Here is a 27,811-nt window from a genome sequence, read left to right as displayed (position 1 = left end):
AGTTACATTTTACAGCAATACAAATATGGTAAATGTTTTTTTTTTTTTTTTTAATTTCAATAGACAAAAGACCATGGATCCTTATTTCAAATTCCAAAACTATGAATGCATATTACATAAAAGCAATGTTTTTCTTGCATGTTTATCCCACATGGATAAACACATGTACGCCTGTATATGTTAACCCTTGGCTCTTCGATCTTTTATTATGTTACTCTGGTGACATCATGTCTTGCATGTATTTGTAATATGTATTCATCTTGCTTCAGTGCAATTTTCTCAGGGTTTTCATGCGATAATTCTTGCTTTACATAATCCTCCATGTCAGTTTCTGACAAGAACAACAAAAGGATAAGTTATGTAACCGGTTTACACAAGCAAATCACGTAATCAGTCCAGCACTAATGAGGACTCATTTTAAGAGTGTAGCTTGGCTGGAAGCACAGCAGGTTTGGCTTGTGCCTGCTTGCTGGTGGGTCTGAGGTTCAAGTCCTGCTTGGGCTGCCTTGTGACAGATTGGTGTCCTGTCCTGGATGTGTGTGTGTGTGTGTGTGTGTGTGTGTGTCTGTGTCTGTGTGTGTGTGTGTGCTTGGCTGGAAGATATTTGGAAGAACTATGAAACTATACCACTCACAGAGTGGTTTGTAGTGTAGTGGTGGGTACTGCTGCCTTTGGATCAAAAGGTCACAAGTTTGATTCCCCACTTCTGGCTGTAGTACCTTTGAACAGCATACTTATTCTAAACTACTACAGTGAAATTACCCAACTGTATAAATGGGTAAATAATGGTCAAGTGCTTTGGAGAAAAGAGCCAGCTAAATAAATTAGTGTTATTTAAGATCTAACAGGATTGGATGGTTTCGGTTTCCATCGTTTGTCATTTTCAAGTTTTGCATCAAAGTGGATGGGTTTTCATAAAAACAAAGGTTACCGTCTCGTGACTAGTCCACGGTAATCTTGGTGTGTACCTTACAGTTACGCTGTTGTGAACTGTACTGACAGGACTGCAGGCCCAAGCAGATCCAGACACTGCATTGCAGGACTTTGTGCTGTGTTTGCTCCCCATTTAAAAGCATTTTGTCAAATATTGGGGGGGGCAGCATAGTGCTTAATAGAGCTGCTGCCTTTGGGTCAGAAAGTGTCAGGTTCGAATCTCACCCCTGGTTGTAGCAACAGTGTGCAAGGTACTTAACCTAAAGTGCTGCCGTAAAATCGTAAAATCACCCAGCTATACGCATGGGCAAGTAATTGTAAGTCGCTGTGCAGAAAAACCTCAGCAGAATGAATTAATGTGCAGTTCCTGCTGTCAGGACTCTCTCTCTCAGCTTAGCCTGCGACTAGAAACTTCTGTGTGTTTCATGTAGGACCACTGTTCTGCCTTTGAAAGGAGTTACACAAGAGCAGCTCAAAATTAGTGCCAAGAATGCAAAGTCCTGTGTAAACTGTACACTTCACAAATATTGCCCTTTTTGTCTGTGTGTCTGGAGGTAACCGAAAAAAGTGCCCAGTGTGTCGTCGTGTGGTGGCGCGTTCCTTTCTGCGGGGTGCAGACAGAGGGAAGTCCCTGTGTGTGTGTGTGTGTGTGTGTGTGTGTGTTTGTGTTCGTTCTTCCGGACGTTCCTCCTACACACAGAAACCAGGCAAGACGCACATTCCTCTCCGCTAAACGTTTTAAAGGCACTTCACGCGTCGTACAGCTGCCTGGTGTTGTTCAGGGAGACGTCGGAAACGGCGAGGTCCTCGACATACGAAGGGCTGCTGCTGATCGCAAGTCTGTGAACCTACGGTAACGAACACTGTAGTTGTGTAAAATATTAAACTTATAAAATCTATATCTTAAATACTTAAGTAAACCCATAAAATGAATAAGCGATTACGATTTACACCTCTGATTCTTCTTCTTTCCTGAGGGTGCAACTCGATCGAGGTCCATCTCGTTTTCGCACCTGTGTTTACACGCACGATCAATGTTATCTGAAGCAACATATGAAACTGGCAATTGGACTCCTGTTACGTCAGATGAGAAAGGCTGCTCCCGACTTAATAACTCTTCCGTGATAAAAGTGAGGGACACGAACTTCGCACAGCGCACCGATCTTACGCGGGAAGCTGTGCGGCGGTCGCGCGACTCGGCGAACCGCGCTCGCGACAAACACCTCGACAGCAGCGACTCTCCGCAGCCGCTCAGCACCAACCCTCTAGCAGAGAGGGTACTTTGCAAGAAGTTATTGTAACGAAGAGCGTCCCGCTCGAGTGGAAACACGTTTATTGTAAGTAGTTGCGAATAATGGGGATTGTGGCACGTCAGTAAAGTAGTTGCGCATTACTGCGTTGCTGCCGGCAGGGGGGTGAGTGGAGTGCGTGAATCTTCTTGGGAGTGTGACGGCTGGCTTGGTGCAGCTTCTGAGGCGAAGTTGCTCCTCAGACCGAGAGAATTATTATTCCGCTGTGTACTCGCTAGAACCGTCCATCGTTTTGCCCGAGCTTCAAATAAACGTTCGTAGTAATGGTTCATTTGTAACGTAACGGTGCGGCTGCGCGTCCACAGGCTACTGGAAGTTCTTCGCCTCATCCGGAGCCCCAAGCAAGGCGGCGCGCGCTGCAGATTTGTCACTCACTGTGACTGTACAAGTATTTTTTATGTTCATTTTTCTCATTCTGTGCTCCAAGGCACCTGGTCTGGTGTCACGGTCAGTTAGTAGTAATGTCTACTTACTCTAGCAGCTGTCTTGTTTGTTTGTCGTATCCCTTCGGCGCTGTCACACACTGACTGTGTGTGAGATGAGCCGCGCTCAGTAAAAGTTGAAGTAATAATATATCGAAAAATACAGACTGTAGCTGAGTACACAAATGATTGTGTGGTGGAGGGGGAGCAGGAAGAATAACTTGAACGTTCACCTTGCGGTGGGGAGCGCGATGGCGCAGTGGGTTAGACCAGGTCCTGCTCTCTGCTGGGTCTGGGGTTTGAGTCCCGCTGCCTTGCGCCAGATTGGCGTCCTGTCCTGGGTGTGTACCTTCCCCCTCCAGCCTTACGCCCTGTGTTGCCGGGTTCGATTCTGGCTCCCCGTGACCCCAACTGGGACAAGTGGTTCAGACGGTGTGTGTGTGTGTGTTCACTTTGCCACTTGAGCTTATGTTACTTTGTTTATGTTTCCCCGCGTCGTCTCGCGGGAAGCAGATGCATTTGGCGGCAGCGGCCGAAATCTTCCCCCCCCAGCTGTCCTGGACATGGACGGACACGCAGGGACTTCTCCTCTTCCTCTGTGTGCTCTTGCTGGTGAAGTACGTGGGCAGCCTACCCTCCAGGACCTTGCCCCCCGGACCCTTGCCCTTACCTGTCATCGGAAACATGCTCAGCATCAGCGTGAAGGACCCCTTTGACTCCCTTTGCCAGGTACGGGGCCCCAGGGTCACTCAGCCTTCCCAAATCAGGCGCTTTATAAATGGTGAAGCAGAAAGCTGAGCAGTCACAATGACAACAGCTCTGTCCTCTTACACTAGATACCACTGGTCCACAGACATGCGTTTCTTGATGCTGTCTGCTGTCAGTTGCAGTGATGCTGCATCTAATAGCACTGCAGTCATACAGCTCCTCTGCTACGGGCTCCAGTGTGCCTCAGTGTGTGTGTTTGCTTTGCATCTTACACCTGTTTCTATGGATTTCCTCTGGATGCTTCAGTTTCCTCCTGCAGCCTAAAGATGTGTCGCGGGTGAACTGGTGGTTCTAAATGGTGCGTGTTGTGTGTGTGTCAGTAAGTGTGTGCAACTGCCCAGAGATGGACTGGTGCCTCATGCTGTGGGCAGCTACACACGGGATGTACCCTGCCTCACACCCTGTGCTTTGGTAATACACCCTGGGCCACTGCAACCCTGCATTGAACAAGTGGGTGTCCTGTTGTATAGGTAATATCAGTAACTTTTTTTTTTCTGCTTATCCACTAACACTAGATCTCTTGAAAACATGAGAAGCTGAAGAAGGAAGTGTTTAGAATGAAAATATTTTATATTGTAGTAATAGAGAATATATTCATTACACATAAAGAATAGCTAATCAGTAAAAGGGATGTAAAGTGAATACATGCAGCCTATTACGTTCCATATCTGTACACACGCACACACACACACACACACACACACACACTGTCTGAAACCGCTTGCTCCAAGTGGGGTTGCAGCGAGCCGGAGCCCAACCTGGCAACACAGGGCGCAAGGCTGGAAGGGGAGGGGACACACCCAGCACAAGACCACCAGTCTGTCGCAAGGCACCCCAAGCAAGACTTGAACCTCAGACCCACCAGAGAGCAGGACCCAGCCAAGCCTACTCTGCCACCGCTCCCCCTCACCCCCCTCCATATGTGTATTTTAAAGAAAAAAATTGCATTATCCTAAAGCAAATTACATTTAAAAATGTTGACATTCTGTACCTGTAGTCTGTTCAGAGAACTGCTTTGATATATTGTTTTAAAAGAACTGAATTCCTAGCTTTCATAAGCAGTGTTACATCATGCTGATGTAACAGATAACTCAGATAATATAGATCTCAGTACACCGAGAGGTAAACGTTGCGCATCCTGAAAGTCAGGTTGGCTTCGAAGCAGTCATCCTTAACAAAACCAGTAATCCCCATTAAACGGCATTTTTCTCAGGGCGTGATTGGACTCGGTATCTCGAAGCTTTAATCGTGTCTTTCAGCTTATAGATAGGTATGGCAGTGTGTCCAGGATTGACGTGGGACCGGTCCGATGTGTAGTTCTGTCTGGAATCAAAAATTTTAAAGAGGCTTTCCTGGAGAAGGCCGAAACGTTTGCAGAACGTCCCTCCTACCCACTGAATCAAAGACTTTGCAAAGGTCTGGGTAAGTATCTCTTGCAGCAGAGGCCTCATTCATAGCATTTGTAAATTACACACACACTTCCTGAACCGCTTGTCCCATACGGGGTCGTGGGAAACCGGAGCCTACCCGGCAACACAGGGCGTAAGGCCAGAGGGGGAGGGGACACACCCAGGACGGGACACTAATCCGTCGCAAGGCACCCCAAGCGGGACTCGAACCCCAGACCCACTGGAGAGCAGGACCCGGTCCAACCCACTGCGCCACCACGCCCCCTGCGTTTGTAAAATATTACGCAGCAAATTTTTTTTTAAAATGCTTATGATTAATATCCTTCAAAACCCTGAAATTAATATTCTGCGCACTCTTATGCCTTAAACATTGATAGCACATATTATAATATTGCTTGTGACTTTCATGTACGTTGTAAAGTTACATTTGACATTTTCTGCTGTATAACAAGGACAGTTGCTTCTGAAGAAATTGGTGATAAAAATGGTCTTTGTTGATATAGTGATGTTGTCGGAATAGGTCTAATTTCATCCAATGGACATATATGGAAACAGCAGAGGCGCTTTGCCTTGTCAACACTAAAGTATTTTGGAGTTGGCAAAAAGACCTTGGAGAATTCCATCCTGCAAGAAAGCCACTTCCTTTCTGATGCCTTTCACGCAAAGCAAGGTATGCCAGAAGCATTAGAAAAAGCCTTGTAATTTTTTTTTTTTTTTTTTTTTTGTCATTCCTATCAAAAATTCCTCTTGCCCATATTGATGTTTATATTACTGATAGTTCCTAACCATTTCTGGTTTTTAGGCTTCCTTTTTGATCCCCATTACCTTGTGAACAATGCTGTGGCCAATATGATCTGCACACTGGTGTTTGGGCACAGATTTGAATATGGCGATATCCATTTTCATCAGATGCTGAAGTGTTCTGAAGAAATTTTCAAAGTGCCTGCAACGTTCTGGGGCCGAGTATGATCATGACTTCTAATTCCTCTTTTCGCTTGCATTGTTGAGGAGGGGTGCGGTGGCGCAGTGGGTTGGACCACAGTCCTGCTCTCTGGTGGGTCTGGGGTTCGAGTCTCGCTTGGGGTGCCTTGTGGCGGACTGGCGTCCTGTCCTGGGTGTGTCCCCTCCCCCTCTGGCCTTACGCCCTGTGTTGCCGGGTAGGCTCCGGTTCCCCGTGAGGGACAAGTGGTTCTGAAAGTGTGTGTGTGTGTGTGTGTGCTTGTGTTGTTTAATGAAATTTTGGCTGACCTCTGTTATATAAAGCAGGGCAGTAAGAAGCATAGTGGTTCAGAACACAGACCTGTCATTTGAAGGTTTGCTGGGTCAAATCCCAGGATGAACCCTGCTGTTGTACTGTTCAGTAAGGTTCTAAGACTGTAGTTTTAAGTGTCCATAAAATTGCCAGGAAAAGCACTTAACAAATAGCATTTTCATTCATACGGATTCTCTTGATGGAGCCTTTTATACATGTTTTTGGCAGCTGTATAACCAGTACCCAGCCATCATGGATTTTTTACCCGGAGGGCATCAGTTAGCCTTTTCAAGTTTAGACAAAATAAAAAAGTTTATCGGTGAAGAAGTTAAAAGACACAAGGATGACAGAAATCCATCCGATCCAAGAGATTATATTGACTGTTATCTCCATGAAATAGAGAAGGTAAGTTCAGCCTTTTTTACATTCTAAAGGTTAAATGGTAAAAAGGCACAGGAGCCAATAATTAACATAATTTGTTGCTGAATTAAAAGTTGCTGTAATGTTGCTAAATGTTACGTCTTTAAGGTTAACTATGTTGGGAAGTGAAATACGTAAAAATAAATTTAGGAGAGTCTCTGAATTTTCTGCCAGTTCTTTGCTTTATTTTCTCATTTTTTATTGCAACTCCATGGTTTTAAAGCAAACAAGCTGCACTAATGGAAGTGTTTAACGGTTTTACCTCTGAAGCAGAAGGATGAAGGAGCTGGATTCACTGAAGAAAATCTCCTATATTGTGTGGTGGATTTGTTTGGAGCTGGTACAGAAACTACCTCCAACAGCCTCAGATGGGCAATTCTGTATATGGCCAAGTACCCTGAGATTCAAGGTATCTTTCATATGGTAAATAAATAGAGGTAAATGAGTATGTAAATGAGAGGGCGTGGTGGCACAGTGGGTTTGACCGGGCCCTGCTCTCTGGTGGGTCTGGGGTTCAAGTCCTGCTTGGGGTGCCTTGTGACAGACTGGCGTCCAGTCCTGGGTGTGTCTCCTCCCCCTCCAGCCTTGCACCCTGTGTTGCCAGGTTGGGCTCCAGCTTGCTGCGACCCAACTTGGGACAAGCAATTTCAGACTGTGTGTGTGAGAGTATGTAAATGTTTTTGCCTGAGTCATCTTTTATATTGTATATCTGTTCTGTATCAACAAATTTTCTTTGACCTGTGAAGGCAGTATTAAGAAGACTGTTACCTCCCTGCAGTGGGGTCTCAGGCAATGTGTGCATCTGCTCTTCAATTAACTTTGTAACTATGCAACTATGTAAAACAATAACAGCTCCTTCCTGTGTACAGATACAAACTGATTAGATGTCAGCTTGTTCACACATTCTGCAAATTGCAGTTTAGCTTCTTGAGGCAGACATAGAAATGAAACAGGTGAGGCTCAATCTCCAAAGTAAAATTTAAAGATGTTTTGCAGGTCCATAGTAGCAGTCTCAATTTCTGAGTGACTACATTTCAAATTAAGCAGTAATACCATTTGAATGAATTTTTTTATTGCACTGAATGATTTTGTTATCTTGGCGAGATCTCATTTGCTGGCAGAAGTCCCACTGTTTAACACTTGACAGATTTGCTCAAAGATATATTTTTTATAGCTGCCTTCAGAACAGTCCTTGTGTGCTGATGTGGTTTCACAGAGAAGGTCCAGACTGAGATAGATCAGATGATTGGACAGAATCGACAACCCTCAATGGATGACAGAGCTAGGATGCACTTCACCAATGCTGTGATTCATGAAGTTCAGAGATTTGGGAATATAGTTCCCATAGCACCACCCAGAATGTCCAACAGGGATACCACCATATCTGGATATAAAGTTCCCAAGGTGAGTGCAATAAGAGTTATTTAGTGCAGTTTTTATTGCAGCAGTTCAACTGGAAAAGGAACTAATTACCTCAAATACTCATGAACTTCTAGAAGAAGAAGTGTTAATGTATTTAATGTTTTTTAAATCTTTTTTTAATGTTCACTGCTGCTGTTTCACATCTAAACAGTATTTTTTTATGTCTGATAAAGGGGATGATGGTGGTGCCAGTGTTAAAATACATCCTACGTGATAAGGATGAATATGCTACTCCTGATAAGTTCAACCCTGAACATTTTCTTGATGAAAACGGAAACTTTTTGAAAAAAGAGAATTTCATACCTTTTTCAATAGGTAATGTTGAATTTTACGTTACAGGTTGAAAGCAGTAGATAACCTGTTTTAAATTTTCAATTTTACGCCTTTGATTAAATCTAATTTCTCATCACCTCTGCACTTTATTTTTTATTTAAAAAAAGCATAAATACTGTAATAACCAGCATTTGCAATAATACCTTTCTGCTTCTGACCACATTTAATGCACTTAAAGGTTTCTAAGTTGTTTTTTAATGTTATATTTTTTGCCATCTGTCCTTTATTGTTTTAATATTTTCATGGATGTTCATGATAAAATCACAAAATCATTGATTGTCTTTCACTGCACGGACAAAAGGCATTGTATAGACCCCTTTATATGAGTGAAAAGTGGATGTACAATTTTGTCATTATTTCTACAACATCCCTGTGTGTGAAATGCACCACCAACATATATGCCAAAGTCTGCCTAGATGTTCTAGTGAAAGTAATTAGATTAACTTAACTGCATTAAGCACAGAAGAAACTTAACATTGGCTCAAATGGAATTGGATCAAAACAGAATAGACATGCTTTATACAGAAGTGGTACTCAGTATTACATGGAAGGTGTTTCTTTTTCTGTTGTAGGTAAACGGATGTGCCCAGGTGAACAACTGGCTCGCATGGAATTGTTCCTCTTTTTCACCTCCATGTTACAGAGGTTTACTTTCCGAGTACCTGAAGGAGAGGATCCAAGTTTGGAATCTCTCATAGGCATCACTTGTGGCCCAAAGCCATTTAAAATCTATGCTGTATCTCGCATTTAACAAATAATGATTTCTGTATAGTTATATTTTGTCAGTAGTCAAATACAGTGGTGAACTAGCCCATATAGCTGAAATCTGTTGATAAATGGCAGGTACGAACATGCTTCCATTTTTTATTCTATTTGTCTTGATCAAATACTTTCAGCCTTATACACTGTAATTCATAAAATGTAGTTTTGTGAAGGCTTATTTTAATTACTTTAAACACATAATACTCACTCACAGTACAATTCTATAAACACACACACATAATTGCAAGAAATTATACCTGTACATTTCCACAGTTCAATTTCTGTCATGGACCTTTTCCAAAAACTGGACACATGGAGGCAGCAGAATGTATTTATTACAACAACCAATGATTTTATAGTCGTTGTTAGGTCCAGTGGGTGTCTATTATGTTTTCTTGTTTCGTTTTCCCTTCCTCTCACTTGGATTACAGTCACAAGTGTCCAGCAATATCTGTCAAGAAAAGGTGGGCCTGATTTGCTGGACCAAGAAGGGCAGGACTTCGCAGATATTGAAAGAACATTTCCTGGAGGCCATTGGGGAGCTCGCTTGTGGATTAACAAACTCTTCTAGTGTGATTGTCATAGTGCTCCTGGTCTTTCTGTTTTCCTTCATGACGGCATTTTGATATTTCTGCTTCTTTCTTTGTATCACCTCTATACTGCTTGTACACTTGTCTGGTTGTTTGCTCGTTTTCTTTCTTTAGACAGTGTAAAAGTAGTGTAGTTAGAAAGGTGGCAGAAAACTTTGTTTTGCGTTTTGACCCCTTTTTGTTTCCAGGTTGGAGTTTGAAAGTGGCTTGTCTGCAAGGGTAGTGGGTTAGGCATATTTCTTTGCTTGTTGATTACCCTTTACATTCTGTCTATGTTTATGAAGTTTGCCTGTTAGCTCTTCAATGTTGTAATTTGATTAACTGCCCTTTCACAAAAAAATTAAACACACATCCCTGTTTGTGCATTCTATTTATTGTCAATTCATAACTTCATACAAAACCTCTATGTTACAGCCTTACACAACCGTGGGGTCATAACAGACTAAGGAAGAAAGGCTAAGAGGCTAATGCTAAGACTAAAGAAAAAAGATGAGCCATGAAAAATAATTTTCTACATTCAGCCATAACTACTGTATGCTGTATATTTAAGATTTCTTAGATACTGAAACAACTTAAAGACTAAACAATGTCAGTGATTAATGGGTCATTTTACTCATTTCTGTTAGCCTGCCTGCATGTATCTCGCTCACACAACTACTTTTTCTGCTACTTTATTAGAGAAAAATGCTACAAAAATCTGTAGCTTCAACACAAACACATCTCCACATCTTTGAAGGCATGCACACCCATCTCAGTACTAACACTGAGTACTGTTTATAAACTACAAGATGTAGACAACTGACTCCACCACATAAACAATTCTTTATTTTCACACACACACACACTTTCAGAACCGCTTGTCCCTTACGGGGTCACGGGGAACTGGAGCCTACCTGGCAACACAGGGCATAAGGCCAGAGGGGGAAGGGGACACACCCAGGACGGGACGCCAGTCCATCGCAAGGTACCCCAAGCGGGACTCAAACCCCAAACCCACTGGACAGCAGGACTGCAGTCCAACCCACTGTGCCACTGTGCCACCGCACCCCCTCTTTATTTTCATTATAATTTTAAATCAACATCGTAACATAACCTGTGTGCAACTCAACTTGACGTCCTATGACTGCATTATGTTTTCAGACACGAATGTACTCAGTAAATTGCCAAATTTTATAATTCTGTTCCACCTGTGTGGTAATTTCAGAATTCAAGTGGTTACTCAGCCATTTAAAAGTACTGCCTTGAGTCCAAAGCAGTTCCATAAATTAGAATAGAGGAATACAGTTTTCTTCATACAACTGAAGCTCCATTTACAAGAGTTCTGAGTTAGTAGCAAATGTAATTTGTGCCTAAAAATTTGCATAAGGTATCAACTCACACTGATGAGATATGTTGTTATCATACATCTCCAAGAAAAATTTGAAGATTCGTTAAAATGTGTTCAGTTTTGGTCCTTGTGATAATAGCAACTTAATTTTCACACCCCCGCCCCCAATGGAAAAACCAAACGCCCAAAACACCTGTTACTGAAGTAGGTAACATGACATTGTAACTTAAGTTACAACTCCACCTTATGCACTTCCATGGGATACATATGCCTACACCACTCTATTCCTTTTTTTATCGTACACTTTCAGAAAATTAGTTCAGTGTGGCATCGGGACATTTTCAAATTTCCAGCAAAAACCTTCCCTTTTGACATCGTTGTGTTCAGCGGGGTACAGCACACAACTTGTATGGTATAGGGCTGTGGGTGACTCCCACTTTGGACTCCAGGGTGGGCTCCACACCAGGGGGTGGAGAGAATGTGAACCGCTGGAGAAGGGAGGTGAAGAACAGGAACAACTCCATTCGTGCCAGCTGCTCCCCAAGACACACCCTCTTGCCTGAGGAAACAAAGACAACATGACATTTGAGAACTATACTCCTATTTCTATGCCACGTAATTTTTACTGTTTACTGAGCAAGTATATCGAACAATATTATAAAAACTGAGTTTCAAAATTTTATTAAACTGTGCTGTCACAGGGACATAGATTCTTCTGGATGTACTTTCCATTTGTGAAGCCAAGTCATCATTATTTATGTTGTTTTCTGTCACGTTCTCCGCATCTGGCACATCTGCAACACCTGCCGTTCCCTGATGGGAACGACTATAAAGAGGGAAGCCGAGGAAGCCCAGATGCGGAACCTTGTTTTGCCTCCTCGTTTCCCTGCGAACCGTATTACTGAGAGAACCAGTCCGAATTCGACCCTTTGCCTGTTTCTTCCTGACCACGTTCTTTGCCTAGCCCTTTCCACGACGTTTGCTGATCGCCTGACCCTCGCCTGCCCCTCGACTACGATTATGGATTCTGATTCGGCTTCCGTGCACGTCGATCCGAACTCTCTGCACTCGAGTCCGTCCGCGCTACGCGCAACCGTGACAGTTTTCAAGCATAGCAGGACATCTGAGAATTGAGTTGTATACAGTCATGCACCGCTTAACGACGTAACGGCTGACCGTATATATGATGGTGGTCCCATAAGATTGTAATGGAACTGAAAAATTGCTGATTAGCTACGTTGTAGCACAACGTGTTACTCATGTGTTCGTGGTGCTGCTGGTGCAAACAAACCTGCTGCGCTGCCAGTTATACAAAAGTATAACACATACAATTACGTACAGTGATAATGATAATATACATCTATGCTGCTGATTTATGTATTTACTATACTGTACTTTTTCGTTATTTAACAGTGTACTCTTTCTACTTAAAAAAAGTTTCCTGTAAAACACTATGCTGTGTTACACCGGCAGCAGCGCCACAAATCTTGTGTTTACCGCCTCTCTTGACTGCATCGAGGCTATGCCATCGAGGCTTCTATAAGTAAACTCTATGATCGAGGCTATACCATCTAGGCTTGTATAAGTACACTCTATGATCGAGGCTATACTACCTAGGCTTGTGTAAGTACACTCTATGATGATCGCACAATGACGAAATCTCCTAACAATGCATTTCTCAAAACCTATCCCCGTCGATAAGCGATGCATGTCTGTATTTCAAACTTTCTCATAGTAAAACATAGAAAAGGAAAGACAGATTTCATCAGTAAGGCATTGCACATGTAATATGCTACCAGCTGAGAAAGGCAAGAAGGCATCTCGTCTTCTGAACTTCCCCTCTGCATCCAGGAAATGGCCAGGATTAAATGTGAAAGGAGTCTCCCACTCAGTCTCATCAAAAAGCACAGAGTGTAATGTTGCCATCACCATAGTACCCTGGAAAAAATAAAAGGTCTCTGAAGCCTCAATTATGACATTATCTAGAGAGCAAGAAACCTCACACATTTACTACTGCTGCTCTACATTTATCCATTTAGCTAAGGCCATTCTCCAGAGCAACTTACAGTGTTAAGCTAATTACAATTATCACCCATTTCTGCAGCTGGGTAATTTTACAGGAGCAATTTAGGGTAAGACCTTGTTTAAAGGTACTACAACTAAAGATGGGATTTGAACCTGCAACTATTCATTAGGTGAAAAGCAGTAGTGGTACTACTCTAGCAGCTGGCCCAAACCCATTGAAATGAAAGTGTCCATTTAGATTTAAAATAAAAAAAAAAAAAACACTGTTCTAACATTGTTTATAATGTGCAGGATATACAGTCTGAAAAAGAGCTTGACATGTAAAAAAAAAATAAAATAAACTTACCTTTGGAATTGTGTATCCTCTTAGTGTGGTGTCTTTTGTCGTCGAACGCACCCCATTCAGTGGTACAATGTTACCCATCCTCTGTATCTCATGAATAACAGCATCAGTGTAGGGCATATTGGCTCTGTCTGCCATGGTTGCCAGACGTGAGGGTCCAAGTACTTGGTCTATTTCTGCTTGTACCTTCTCTAAATGTGTAACAGAGTAAGTAGGATTTTAATAAGGAAACTGAATAGTTACCTATATCTTGAGAGTATAAACTTTACAGCTGGGAAATCTTTATCATTTATTTGTACAACAGCATAACATTAATGAGTTTTAAATCTTTTTAAAAACCCATTCCTTGCCACCACCTGTACATGTCTTTGATAAACTAAACTTAAAATTGATTAGCCTTTATCCATTTTTGTCCTCTAATGAACAACACCATTCAAATAATATGAAAAGTTATGGTTGTAAATTCTCTATAATTTCTATTAGTCACTGATTAAATATAATATGAAAAAGTAAGTTAATACATGTATATTTCTTGTCTTGTAGACCATGCTCAACTGAGAACTTTATAACTGTGCCAAGCTTTCAGTAAACTTATCTGCAACATGAAAACCAACCTTGTATTTCTGGGTATTTAATCATATACAGCAAAGCCCAGATCAGTGTAGTTGATGTTGTTTCTGTCCCAGCAGCAAACAGGTCCAGAGTGCAGTAACACAAGTTGTCCTCATCGAAACCTGCTTCAGCATCATCTTTCCACTTCAGGGACAAAAAAAAGACTAAAATTATGTTCTGTTCTATATTGGAACAGATACCAGCAGAACAGATAAGTAACTGCATTTCACTTCATGCAAAAAAATTCTGCAATTCAACTGGGTACTTCTCTAATATTACCTTTTCCATCTCAGAAAAGAAGCTGTCAATGTAGTCTCTCGGAGTTGAAGGGTCCCAGTCCTCCTTGTGCTCCTTAATTTTCAGCTTTATAAAGTCGATCACAATTGCCCAGAGAGAAAATATTTTTTTGTGTGGACCAGGTAATCTGCGCATCAGCCATGGGAACGTGTTGTACAACTGAAAACCAAAAACAGTGAATTCCTCAGAAAATTTTTATTTCTATAAATTACTTATAAATGAGACAGGATTAAGTGTCAACACAAATAAAATCCCTAAAATCAATGAAAAATTACACACAAGTAAAATGAGGTGCTTTACCTGAGCCCAGATACTTCCCTCCAAATAAACTGCTTCATTGATTATTTTCAGCAGTGTTTGGAAGTAGCTGTCGCTGTAGTCAAACCGATCGCCAAACACCAGACAACTGATGATGTTGGCAACAGCATTGTTAACAACGGAAATAGGCTCAAATGGCTGGCCTACAGAATTTTAATTGAAAAACAACATTAGCTGGAAGCCTTACTCAGTTTTTATATTAAAGTAAATGCTTATAATGGCACTGAAAACAAGGTTCTGAAAACCAATGCAGCAGTTTTTATGATCAAAGTAGAAGCAGTCAGTGATAATCGACAACAAATTAAAAAAATCAAAATTAAAAGAGCAGTACCTGTTTCCAGGTCTTAGTCATACCTTGAGTGTTCCCTATGACTTCATTTAGGAACCTACATTCCACTTGGATCTGCGACTCAAGACTTTTCTTCCCCAGTCCAAAGTTTCTCAGAGTATGGAGGGCAAACTTTCTTTGTTGTTTCCACTGATACCCATTGGAGACAATCAAACCTTTAAAACATTTGTATTAAATTAGTGGTTTTCAAGTTAGCATTTCAGCATCATTGTTAAAATCTGGCATCCATTTATAGTCTGTTAGTGGATGGAACAGGTTCAACAATTTTTACTCTTATTATTCTAGCCTTTTGAATGAAAATGAATGTGAATGAAAAATGGCTCAATAAGAGATGCCGTTAGCGTTACTTATACTAAGATGCCGAAGCTTTTACATTAAAAATGCTTAAGGATATGCTTGTTCATATGAGTCAACATCAGGAGAAACAATATTACCTTTGTTCTGGATAATATCAGTAAATAGTGGTAATGATGGACGATCAACAAAGTTTTCACCGTGTTCAACCAGGGCTTCCTTCACAGGCTTCAGACCATTTACAAAAACCATCCTTTGTCCCATTCGAATACTAAAAATATTTCCATATTGCTTGGCAAACTAGGAAAAGCAAAACAAAAACTCAATTAACACAGTAATTACTGATAAAGTATATATGTTATGTTCACTGAAAAATTATGTCAGTGAGTTACCTAGGCGTCTTCGAATACACACACACAGTCTGAAACTGGGGGGGTCACTGCGAACCGGAGCCTAACCCGGCAACACTGGGCATAAGGCTGGAGGGGACACACCCAGGACGGAACGCCAGTCTGGTGCAAGGCACCCCAAGCAGGACTCAAACCCTAGACCCACCAGAGTGCAGGCTCCGGCCAAACCCACTGCACCGCCGTGTCCCCCCCTTCATATACAGAAATATTGTAATGTTCATACAAAATCGGAACAAGTGAAAAAGTGTACAAGTGAAAAGGGCAGACAATTGGCAGCTCTGTGTGTGAATGGTGGGGAGCTGGGGAGAGGTGCAAGATGTAGTGCGGCGGGCAAGGGCCTCTTCGGCACCTGGCCCAAACGGGGTACCATACCGGGTGTTTAAATGTGCTCTGGGCGTATAAAAATTTCTGTGGAGATTAATGGCTGTTGTGTGGAAGAAGGGGGTAATTCCCAAGTCATGGCAGAGAGCAGGTGGAATTTTTATTCATAAGGAAAAGGAGGCTGTTGGGGTAGGCCAGTTTAGGCCTATTAGCCTTCTCAATACTAAAGGGAAGATTTTCTTTAGTGTTGTGACAAGGAGGTTGATAGCATACTTGAAAGCCAACAGGCTGATTCATACCTCCGTGCAGAAAGCTTCCAGGATGCTCAGGGTGCTTGGAGCACACCGGTATGATTTGGCATCAGATTCAGTCTGCCATGAAGGAGAAAAGAGATCTCAGTTCTGCAGTTTGCTGTGGGAGGCACTGAGGTTTTTTAAGGTTCCCGGAAGTGTTACGATGCTGGTGAAAGCCTACTTTGCGGATATTCAGTTTTGTTTTAGTACGGAAAGCTATACAACATCTGGGCATCGGCTGCAGGTTGGGATCATGGCTGGATGTACAATTTTGCCATTGGCTTTCACAATGGCAATGAAAGTTATTTTAAGAGCTTCCAAATTGGCTGTTGGTGGTGAGAGGCTGCGGGATGGGACGCGCCTACCCCCATTAGAGCATTTATGGATGACATGACGACCGTTACGGCTATGGCTCCTTGTACGCATCGTTTGTTGTCTGAGCTCAACGATAACTTGAAGTGGGCTAAGCTGAAGGTTAAGCCAAGTAAATCAAGGAGTCTCTCAATTGTTGGTGGGAAGGTGGTACAGGAGAACTTTTGTATCGATGAGGAAGTAATTCCTTGTATTCTGGAGAAGCCAGTTAAGAGTTTGGGTAGATGGTATAGTTCTGTGTTAAGCGATAAGGAGCAGGTTGTTGAACTCAGGAAGGTGGTTATGGAAGGCATAAAAAGCATTGATGCATCCCTCCTCCCTGGGAAGTTAAAGTTGTGGTGTCTGCAGTTCGGGCTCTTGCCACGTGTTAGGTGGCCACTTACGGTGTATGAGTTTTCTGTCCAGGAGGTGGAGAAGCTCGAGCGGATTATTAGTACGGCGATAAGGAGATGGCTGGGAGAGCCACACTGTTTGAGTAGTGTAGCGCTATATGGTAAGGGTATGTTGGAGCTGTTGGTATCAGGTTTGGTGGAGGAGTACAACTGTGCAAAGGCAGGTTTGGAGCTGACTCTAACGGAGTCAAAAGATGAGTTTGTGAGAAAGGTGGTGCCATCAGTGAGGACAGTTCGGAGGTGAAACCCCAGAGACGCAGCTCAGAGAGCAAAAGGGGCGCTGATGTTGTTGGACGTGGTTGGGCACGTGCAGAGAGGGAAGGCAGGGTTTGGCCCCGACCATTTGCGGAGGTTGTGGAGTGCTGCCCCGGAGGCAGACAGACGGCGATTGGTTGTTGAGCAGGTCCGAGGGCAGGAAGAGGAGGTGAGGCGTGCAAAGGCGGTTACATTAGTGAAGCAGGGTCAGTGGGTGAACTGGGAAGGTGTGGAGAGGAGGAAGTTACGCTGGTAAGATGTGTGGGCGATGGAGGCAAGTCACCTTAAGTTTATTGTTGGAGCGACTTATGATGTGCTACCAATGCCACAGAATGTTAAGCAACGGGCAGGTGGTGATGGTTCTTGTAAGTTGTGTAGTGGTGTGGCGACTCTGAGGTGCATTTTGTCAGGGTGTAAGGTCAGTTTGGGGCAGGGGCGCTATACTTGATGCCATAATCAAGTTCTTAGATGTTTAGCAGGTGTGTCTGAGAGTAAGTAGCAACTTGTGAATTCTTTGCCTGTTGGCAGTTTAGCTAGAACAATTGGTTTTGTGCGGGCAAGAGAGAGTAGCACTATGCAAGGGCAGACGTGCCATGGTAGGTGGGGTAATGCACAGGACTGGAAGTTGTTGGCTGATGTGAGCAAGCAGCTCCAGGTTCCGCAGGTCATTGCTGTTAGTTCGCTGTGTCCAGACATGGTGTTATATTCGGAGGGTGAGCGTACTGTGTACTTTGTAGAGTTAACAGTGCCGTTCGAGGATGCTACTGGGGAGGCATACGAGTGGAAACAGTTAAAGTATGCTGATCTGGTAGCAGAGGCAAGGGACCATGGATGGCGGGCTCACGTGAGGCCGGGAGAGGTAGGTGTTAGAGGGTTTGTGGCTAAATCAGCTACAACATTGTTGAGGGAGTTCGATGTTAAAGGCGGCAATGAAGGAGCTGTCTGAGGCAGCTGAAAAGGCAATTCAGTGGTTGTGGCTGAAAAGAGAGCAGGGTAGTTGGGGTTACAGGCTTGAGGGAGGTGTGTAATAGTGGAAAATTAGTAGTAGGTGGTGAGTAGTGGGAAGGAGCTGGTGATAATTAAGGAGGTGTGGCTGTGTTAATTAGGATAGTTTAAATTTGTGGAGTGGCACATTAGCAGTTGGTGGGGTAGCAGGTGTGGTTGTAAGGTTAGAAGGTATGTGTAGTGTTGTGGTTTAAATGGTTGAGTTAGTGGGGTTGTGGTATTTGTTGAGGGTCAAGGGTATCAAACATCTGTGTGGAAGGGGGTGTGTCCGGGTGCCAGACTGCACTGTTGAGCCTTCTGGAGGTGTCATGGGCCTAATTCAACAAAATGCCGACGAAGGGAGGTGCCCACTTGATAACCTCAATGAAATACCCATGTTGGTACCCTGCTGGTGTGGTTTGTTAGTTTGGTTGGTGAGTTAGGCTTGGTCTGTTGGTTTGGCTGATGGTTAGCCTTGGGTTTTTTTTTGTGGTGGATCAGATGTGGTTTGTTGGATGGGTTCTGTTGGTGGTGGTTTGATGGTTTCTTATGTTGGTGGGTTAGACTTGGTTTGGCTTTGGTGGGTGTGGTTTGATGGTTCTGAGTTGATGTGTTAGACTTGGTCTATTTGGTTTGATGGTTAGTGTTTGTTGGTGGGAATAGGCTTGGTCTCTGGTAGTTGAAACTTGGTCTGTAGGTTGGGCTTTGGTGGGTGTGGTTTGGTTGGTTATTGTAAGAAGGTTGGGTTAGGCTTGCTTTATGTGTTTGGGTGTGGTTTGTTTGTTTAGTGGGTTAGAGCTGGTTTGTTTTGGTTTTTGTTGGTGGGATTAGTTTTGGTTTGGTGGGTGGGTTAGGTCAGTTAAGCATCTTGGTCTCAGGGCATGAAGATGTATGTTTGCTATGCTGGGTGTAGTTCTCTGTGGCTTTAGGTTGGTGGTTGAATTGGGTCCTTGTGTACAGCTGTTGAAAAATATGCACAGAGTATAACATTTTTTCCTGTCTATCTTGAATGTCCAAGTTCCGACCTTCTGTGAGGACAACATCCTACAAGCATCCAAGTTCATGTTTTCTCTGGTACCTGACTGTGAGTGTGGCTCTACTGTTTCTGAAAGGAATCTAAAGTGGGTGTGCTAGGAATATTCTCCTGGCGGTGTGCAAATTTTGTGACAAATGCCCACAATCCAAGAATTCTCATTTAATACAGAGATTAAGACAAGCAGAAGGCAGGCACAAAATCCTCTGCTAGTGTGCTAGATGAGTCATCTCCAATTTTTTCAAAGAAAAAAATGTATGAGATGCTTCCCTTGATACGACATCACATTCAACCAAGACTTTTTTGAAAGCAACTGACAGTCACATCTATTTATTCAGCGGGGTAATTTTACTACAGCAATTTAGGGTAAGTGCATTGCTCAAGGGTACTACAGCTGGGGGTGGGATTCAAACCTGCAACCTTTGGGTTCAAAGGCAGCAGCTCTACCCACTTCGTCATCAGCTGTCCCTTACATGTAATAAAAATCATTTTACATTCAGTATATTACAGTAACGGGGGGTGCGGTGGCGCAGTGGGTTGGACCGGGTCCTGCTCTCCGGTGGGTCTGGGGTTCGAGTCCTGGTTGCAGTGCCTTGCGACGGACTGGCGTCCCGTCCTGGGTGTGTCCCCTCCAATTCTGGCCTTACGTCCTGTGTTGCCGGGTTAGGCTCCGGTTCCCCGCGACCCCGTATGGGATAAGTAGTTCAGAAAATGTGTGTGTATATATTACAGTATCTGCTATTTGTTCACTCTTTTACCAAGTCAAGCACAAACCCCTTTCACAATAAAACGTAATGGTACTGATCTTTAAGTCTAATGGTCTGTGATACTATTTATTTAGTTACTTCAAAGTTCAACTCATTTTGACTTAATGTGTCTAGTATTATACATTGTTTCACTGATTTTTATACAGTCCTATGTTTTATGCCTGTATTTAAAGTAAAAAATTAATCACATCCAGCATATAGTTGTTAAAAATTAAAGAATAATAAGGAGAAACAATGAAGGCAACAGCTGTTTGCGATCAACATATTGTACCTGTTTTATTCCACTGATATCTTGACACACTGTAATAATAAAGACATTCAAGTGTTGTGCAGGCCAGGAGGTGGGATTCGAACCTCAAACCTGTGTGGGTCTAACTTAAGCAGCAGCTCTAACCTTGAGCAGTTCCTCGTACTAGTCGTACTTGATTATTCTTTTTTTTACGAAGTTTGACAAAGAGAAATAGCGCAACAGCAGAAATCGAAGGAAAAACAGCAACAACACGCCGTTCGTGTTCGTTCTGTCCTCAGAACTAGAAGCGAAAGGAGCCGCAACAGAATCTCACAGCAAAACGACGATCCGCTCAATTCACCTCCTCCTGCCTTGTGAATCTGTTGGTTTTAACGGCTGCATTAAATTCATTTAGAGAGAAAACGCACGTACCTCTGCCATCTGGAGATGAATTCTATTTGAATCGATACGGAAAAGATCTCCCACAAAAGGCAGGGACCACGCTGGTCCAGGAGGAAAGTTTTTCGGAGCCTTGTTTTTAATTAGGTCCACAAGTATCAAAAGCACAAAGAGAAAGATTAAAACACTGCTGAGGTCTAACCATCCTGAGAAGAAGAGGACGGACATGGTTGCTGTTATTGCTGCGTTTACAGGTGAATCCAGTTCTGCTCCCTCTCTGCCTCCAGAACCGTACTGTAATTGAACTTTGAGAAATGTTCCGCAAGACTGGAACTCGAGGACACCTTTGATGGACACTTGAGTGACCAATCAGAGTCAGACTCCGGCCCACTGGCAAAAATATTAAAAACTGAAATATAGAACGCCTTTTTCAGAAAACTAGAGCATTTCCTTCCTGTACAGGATTTTTGCGGTTTATTTTCCCATTCTGTTCCCGTGTTTTCTCCTCCCTGCACATGTACTTTTTCTACCATTGGTTCTCCTCCCTGTCAATCATCGTCAGTCCTGCTGCCACTTCCTCCATCTGCACCAATCACCTCCAGGTCCCGCCAGTTTAAAACCCTCCTATTTGCCCACTGATCCTCAGATTTGTGTCTCAGAGCATGACTTTGCATTGTTTTCAGTGGCAGTGTTGCTTATGGCTTCTGTTCACTTATTTTGTACCCAGGCCCTGGTTGACTGTGATTAGTTTATCTTGGTGGTGTTGTTGGCAAAAAGAACTGGTAAGAATGTTACGTGCCTTGCATGTCCAACACACAGGTTGTGCCACTGTCTGGTTGGGAAGAGTTAGGTGCCACCCGTTGTATCCAACAACAGCCAAAAGTACAATACCTTAGTTAGGGTGTCACAGATGCTCAAGAGCCCTTTGTTTTTCTTTCCATAGCTTGGGTAGTATTACTAGATAAATAGTTTTTCTAAGTTCTTTGCTTTGTAACTGTTGTTGTTCCTTTCCCCTCTGGAAAGTGTCTTTGTAATATGTACAAACAAGTCACTTGAACATCTGCCTCAGTTTCCACTGTAAAGGAAACTACACTGAGCACTTGGTTCTTATATGTGTCATTTTGCTGGGCCCTTGTTACTACTGGTTACCATTCAGTTGATGTTCCACTCTTGCTACCCCTAGACACCTGGGGTTGGAACATGGAGGATGATGGTGACTGTCAAAATTATCCACATTTTTCCTGTGAGATCATTGTGGAGGAAAGAACTGTGTATTTTTCATAAATGTTACATAAACCATATTTGAGTATTTTTATCTTGTATTCTTCTACAGACTAAACTTGTATATTTTCCAACAACAAACATTCCCAAGAAGAAAATACCTGGGTAAACATACATTTTATATGTAGTCACTGATTTGAATTTAAAAGCTGAAAGTCTAAATTAAGAATTAGCAGGAATTGCTGTCAGTAAGGACGTAGGCTGTTCAGTTTATTTCCGATAAATGTTTTGAATTGTATAGTAAAATAATTGCATAGAAATATTATAGGAGTCTGTTTTCACATTTTACTTTATTTATACCATTTAATAAAAGTATTTTTCTAACACACACAGTACATCTGGATTTTATGTAGCAGGATGCCATCCAACAAAAAAAAACTTGTACAACTGTGTTTAAAAAAATATTTTATTTTCAAAAAAACAATCATATTCAGTATAGTTTAATTTTGATCTGTAATGCATTCACTTTAAATCCACATTTCACTGCTGCTTTTGTTAAATGTTTTCGGACAGAAATACACAATTGTGTCCCTTTGTGTTAGTCTGGCTGAATAGTGAATTAACCTATGATTTATTCTGAAAATCATAACTGTAAATGAAGCTTTAATATATCATTTAAATAATACTGGTTAATATTTAATTTCTAATCTAGAGTAAAACACTCTACAGCCCCATTACACAGTGCTTCTAATGGCATTGCCCAAATGTTTTGTTGAGTGACAGACAGGTTGTGATGTACTGAACTTTAATTCTTAGGAGCATCCCCATCCCAAGTTATCAAAATTTATCCTGAAAAGGTTGAGAAAGAGAAAAAGCACTTATAAAGGCAGAGAAACAAAAACTGACCAGAAAAAAGTAAAAGAAAGGATTTTTTTTTTTTTTTTTTTTTTTTTATTTTATTTTAAATGTCAGTTGGTCCCCTTACAATGGGAACCCACCTTACAGGGTGAGTTTATGGAATGTATTAACCTTGTTGTGTAAGGAATGGGTGTTCGCAGATTTGAAATAGGTGTAGCGCAATAAAAGTAGCTAGCTGTAGTCCAGAAATTCCAAAAATTAGTGTTTTCACTGTTACTGACTTTACGTAATGTTTTAGATGTAAGTTACAACTTAAGCATTTCCACAGAATGATTTTTTTTTTTTTTTTTCTCCCTCTGTAGGCACTTTCTAAAAAAAATAGGTTTATTTTTGCAGTTCAAAGCTGAACATGTGCTGACTTCCAATTCAAAACCTCTCAGTTATACATTACATTACTGTGCTCAGCGGGGTAAAGCACATAACTTATATGGTTTCGGGTGAAGAAGGAATCCAATTTCGAATTCCAGGGTGGGCTCCACAGCTGGGAGGGGAGAGAATGTGAACTGATGGAGAAGGGAGGTGAAGAACAGAAACAACTCCATTCGCGCCAGTGGCTCCCCAAAACACATCCTGTTCCCTGAGTAAAGAAAGACACATGGCAATTTCAAAACTACACTCACATTTAAATTCCATGTTATTTATTCATGTTAATTGAATAAATTTATGAATTTTGTTTCCAAATGTTATTAAAGCCTTATCACAGAGGTGTAGCTTCGGAATATTATTGTGTGAAGCAACATGAAATATGCTGAATTTAGGAACAGCAGGACAACTGAAAAGTGGGTTGTTTGTTTCATGCTTTGAATCTCAACAATTGACAAGTTTTGTTGTTGAAAACACATGACAGGAAGGACAGTTATTTACAATGTTTGGACAACCCTGGTGAAATGACATCCTGTTGATTTTTTTTTTTTTTTCTCTCTCTCTAAAAGAAAGGAAAGCAGTTAACTTAAACATGAAATTCCTACAAATTATAATGCATATCTATTACTTTCCGAATTTAAGACTGGAAAGAATAGACCATAGTGTGGCATATAAAAAAGCTTGAACACCCTGTTAGTCAGTGCTTTGTAACACCCCACAAATGTTTTTTTGTAACCAGCTAGCAGTCTTCCTATTCTTGCTTTAGGAATTTCTCCCTCCTTTGTTGCTGAATGCTTCTGTTTCAGAAATGCAGTGCTCAGGCCGTTTTGCATGTAATGTATGTCTGAGATCTGTCCACAGATTTTTCAATCATCTTAATACTTCAAGTCGGGGGACTGTGAAAACCATTCCAAAACCTAAGACTTCACTTCTAGAAGTAGCTCATGATTGATTTTGGGGTATATTTTTAATCATTGTCTTACTGTATGATCCAGTCTCTTTTCAAATTCTTCACAACATTCAAAACATTAACCTTCAAGATTTTTTTTGATACTTAGCAGAATCAATTCTTCTCTGTAACTGATAACTATTTACTATAGCAGTGGTTGCGCACACACACACACAGTCTGAACTGCTTGTTCCATACGGGGTCGTGGGGAGCCGGAACCTAACCCGGCAACACAGGGCGCAAGGCTGGAGGTGAGAGGACACGCCCAGGATGGGATGCCAGTCCATCACAAGGCACCCAAAGCGGCACTCAAACCCTAGACCCACCCGAGAGCAGGACCTGGTCCAACCCACTGCGCCACCACGCCCCCTCCACTGAATGCAGCATCACCCAAAAATACAGATCTACACTCTTACTTAAAGATGACAAGGTGTTTTTTTCCCAAACGTACCTTTGATGATTGTAGCCAAAGAGTTATTTTCAGTTTTTGTTTCATCACACAGCAGAACTTGGGCCCACAATGCTTCTGGGTTATCTAAGGGTTTTGTTGCATGTTTCAGACACAGACTTTTGTGATCACATTGCAGGCAATGTTTGTGCAAGCAATGCTGTACACTGGACCAGTTCACCACTACTGCTGTACCATCTATGGTTTCCTGCAGGTCATTTGCACTGACAGGGAGTTTTGAGTTGCATACCTGACTGGTCTACATGCAGTTATATCAGAAGTTTTTCTTGGTCTTCCATGTCTTGTCCTGACTTGAGTTCAGTAGTTCCTCTTAACTTCCATTTCTTTAGGACATTTTGCATAGTGACATTTGCAAGCAGGAGGCATTTAGATCTCTTTTTATAGCCCTCCTCTGCTTTTAAGAGTCAGTTTTCTTCATTTTCAGAATCTCAGTCAGCTTGCAGAGGCCCATGGCTGTTGAGCACAGCACCCTGAGAGGTTTGAAGAGTCAGAGCATAAGCTCTTCAATTCCCTTCACTTGACTTGGAATAATGCCTAATGTGTCAATTAATTTCCAAGACCTTACAAAAAACAACTCTAATGAATCAACTGGAAGGGTGCCTAAACTGTGGGGGATGCTACAGTCATATTTCATTTTTTTTTCTAATTTGAAAAATTCTGAAAAAAAAATAGTGTAAATTAAAATTTGTAGAAACCATGTTAAAGTTTGTTGCCTGAGCAGGATGTTTTAACTTCTTTTCTCTTAGAAAAAAACAAGAAAACATAATTTCAGCAGGGGTGCCCAAACTTTTGCATAGAACTATAGATTTAATTGACATAGCATTATAACCCGCACACATACCAGCTGAGAAAGCAAGAAGGCATCTCTTCTTTTGAACTTGCCCTCCTCATCCAGGAAATGGCCAGGATTAAATGTGAAAGGAGCCTCCCACTCGACTCATCAACCAAACAGACTGTAAGTTCCCATCACCATAGTACCCTGCAACAGATATCCGAGGCCTCAATCCTGACATCATCTACAGAGCAAGACAGCTGTTACTATGGAATAACGGGTAGGTTCCCTTCATGTGTCAAGTCAAATAAAAAAGAAATCAAAGCTGAGACACACTTGTACCTTAAAAAAAACCTAATATCTTGACAAAAATATCTAATTGTGACTAATATCTTAGCATGAAAAGCCTCACCTTTGGAATTGTGTATCCTCCAATTGTAGTGTCCTTTACAGCCATACGTGGCACATTCAGTGGTATAATGTTGCCCATCCTCTGTATTTCATGAATAACAGCGTCGGTGTAGGGCATATTGGCTCTGTCTGCCATGGTGGCCGGATGTGAGGGTCCAAGTACTTTGTCTATTTCCGCTTGTACCTTCTCTAGGGGAAGAGTAGGACAGATGGGAATGCACAAAGCTTTCAACATGCATCTCTCCTCTGCCTGTATCAAGATCAAGACTCTGGCTATGACCTACAAGACCATCGACAGATCTGCAGCCCGATACCTACACAACCTGAATGCTTATTATGGTCACAAGTCAGGGTCTGGAAAATAAATAAATAAATAACCCCCCAAAAGCTGGTGGGATGGACAATAGGTGGTCCTTGGCATACAACATGATTCAATTCCAGTGGCCTCAGGGATACATAGACAATTGAAAAGTATGAATATAGGAAGACCTTGTTATATTTTTCTCACTAATATCACACATTTCCATTTCAAATAGAGTAAATAATTATAGTTTCATGCTGAATTCAAATATTACCTTTCATTAATTCTTCCACTCTTCTCCTGCACAACCAGAACACTCACTTTTTTTGCACACAGACAATGTCTCCAACTGCTTGACCCGAGCAGGGTCGTGGCAAACCAGAGCCTAGCCCAGCACCACAGGGTGCAGAGCTGAAGAGGGAGAGAACACACCCTGGACGGGACACCAGTCCACCGCAAGGCACCCCAAGCAGGACTCGAACCCCAGACCCAGCGGAGAGCAGGACCTGTGCCAATCCACTGAGCCACCGCGCCCCTCTCTGCTTTATTACGATACAGCAAAAAAATCTATGAATAGCTATTTACTGACAGTTTTAGCACAGTGTGTGTTTCTCTGAGTTGTACATTCCTTTGGAGGAGCTTCTGATAAACGAAGAAATATAAAATGGACATTGATTCAACTGCAAAAAATTAAACATAATTCAGAAATGAGTGAGTTTTCTGTTAAGTTGAACACAATTTGAATTGTGTGACTTACTAAAAGATTCATTCATCATAAATATCTCCTTAGCCCGGATGTCTACTACAGTCCTCACCACTTTCTACAGGTGTGCTGCGGAGTCTGTCCTCACAGGGTGTTTTACATCCTGGGGTGGCAGCTGCTCCATACAGGACAAGAAAGCCCTACAGAGGGTGGTCAAAACAGCTCAGGAAATCATCGGCACACAGCTACCAGCAGCTGAGGACACCTACACCACATGCTGCCTCAGAAAGACGATGCGCATCATAAAAGATCACAGTCACCCCGCACAGGCACTTTTCTCTTCTCTGCCATCTGCAAAGCGGTTCAGGTCTATCCGAACCCGCACTGCTAGGTACAGGAACAGCTTTTACCCCACTGCTGTAAGAGTATACAACACTAACCAATGTGCCACCTTTAGTTACTAGAATTAGACTGCTCCTCTCAAGCACATTGGTAAATTACATAGCTACTTCAAGCATTCTCATTCGCTTGTTCTGAGTTCGCTGGCTGTCAACTGGTATTATGGTTATTACTGTTAGCATTATTTATTGCTATTGCTGTTGCACTACTCACTGTCATTGTCATTGTTTTGTTTGTGCAGTATTTCTATTGTCTCTGTCGTTATCCATAGCCTGTGAAGAAGCATTCAGGAAGAATTTCATGATAGTTGTACGTGGTTCTTGTACCTATGACAATAAACTAAACTTGAACTTGATCTGTTGCAGGGTCCTGGTAAGCCAGAGCCTTTCCCAGGGCAATCTGAGATAAGGCAGGTTACACCTTGGAGAGGGTGCCAGCTTATTGTGGGGCCATCTCATACACACACTCACATACAGGAAACTCTCACAAACTGAATGAGTTTTCACCCCACAACTAAATCCATAACCAAAGAGCTGGATGGCACTACCCGCAGCACCATTGTGCCACCTGCATTAAAGAAACACTTAAAACTGTTACTTTGACTGGAAGAAAAATATCAAGGGGCTGCGAGAACTAAGAGTGGGGAAGTCATAAGTGTGCCAAA

General features: G+C 42.2%; 3 protein-coding genes across 7 annotated transcripts in view; 1 reads left to right on the top strand and 2 right to left on the bottom strand.

The window, feature by feature from the left end:
- The window catches only part of LOC108935463 (uncharacterized), a 211,051-nt gene that overhangs the window by 59,083 nt on the left and 124,157 nt on the right, over positions 1-27,811 (bottom strand). The gene's annotated exons all lie outside the window — the stretch shown is intronic.
- On the top strand, positions 1,553-10,448 carry LOC114909058 (cytochrome P450 2J2-like). Of its 5 annotated transcripts, none has more exons than XM_029254639.1 (10): positions 1,553-1,640; positions 3,179-3,394; positions 4,693-4,855; positions 5,363-5,512; positions 5,645-5,805; positions 6,323-6,499; positions 6,785-6,923; positions 7,731-7,918; positions 8,110-8,251; positions 8,842-10,448. In XM_029254639.1, the coding sequence occupies exons 2-10, from the start codon at positions 3,179-3,181 to the stop codon at positions 9,018-9,020; spliced, it is 1,515 nt and encodes a 504-aa protein (XP_029110472.1). In that variant the 5' UTR covers positions 1,553-1,640; the 3' UTR covers positions 9,021-10,448. The 5 variants fall into 5 exon arrangements, with proteins under 5 accessions (XP_029110472.1, XP_029110474.1, XP_029110470.1 ...); XM_029254641.1 differs by lacking the exon at positions 1,553-1,640 and adding an exon at positions 1,873-2,270 and having other exon boundaries at positions 6,788-6,923; XM_029254637.1 differs by lacking the exon at positions 1,553-1,640 and adding an exon at positions 1,873-2,270.
- LOC108935464 (cytochrome P450 2J2-like) lies at positions 10,949-21,118 on the bottom strand. Its single transcript, XM_029254662.1, has 9 exons — positions 20,675-21,118; positions 15,327-15,486; positions 14,898-15,047; positions 14,526-14,686; positions 14,208-14,384; positions 13,931-14,072; positions 13,320-13,507; positions 12,745-12,886; positions 10,949-11,507 (listed from the first exon to the last, which is right to left on the bottom strand). The coding sequence occupies exons 1-9, from the start codon at positions 20,867-20,869 to the stop codon at positions 11,332-11,334; spliced, it is 1,491 nt and encodes a 496-aa protein (XP_029110495.1). The 5' UTR covers positions 20,870-21,118; the 3' UTR covers positions 10,949-11,331.

Source organism: Scleropages formosus, chromosome 9 (genome assembly GCF_900964775.1).
Source record: "Scleropages formosus chromosome 9, fSclFor1.1, whole genome shotgun sequence".
Taxonomy (NCBI): Eukaryota; Metazoa; Chordata; class Actinopteri; order Osteoglossiformes; family Osteoglossidae; genus Scleropages; species Scleropages formosus.
This window is presented reverse-complemented; position numbering and strand designations above follow the sequence as displayed.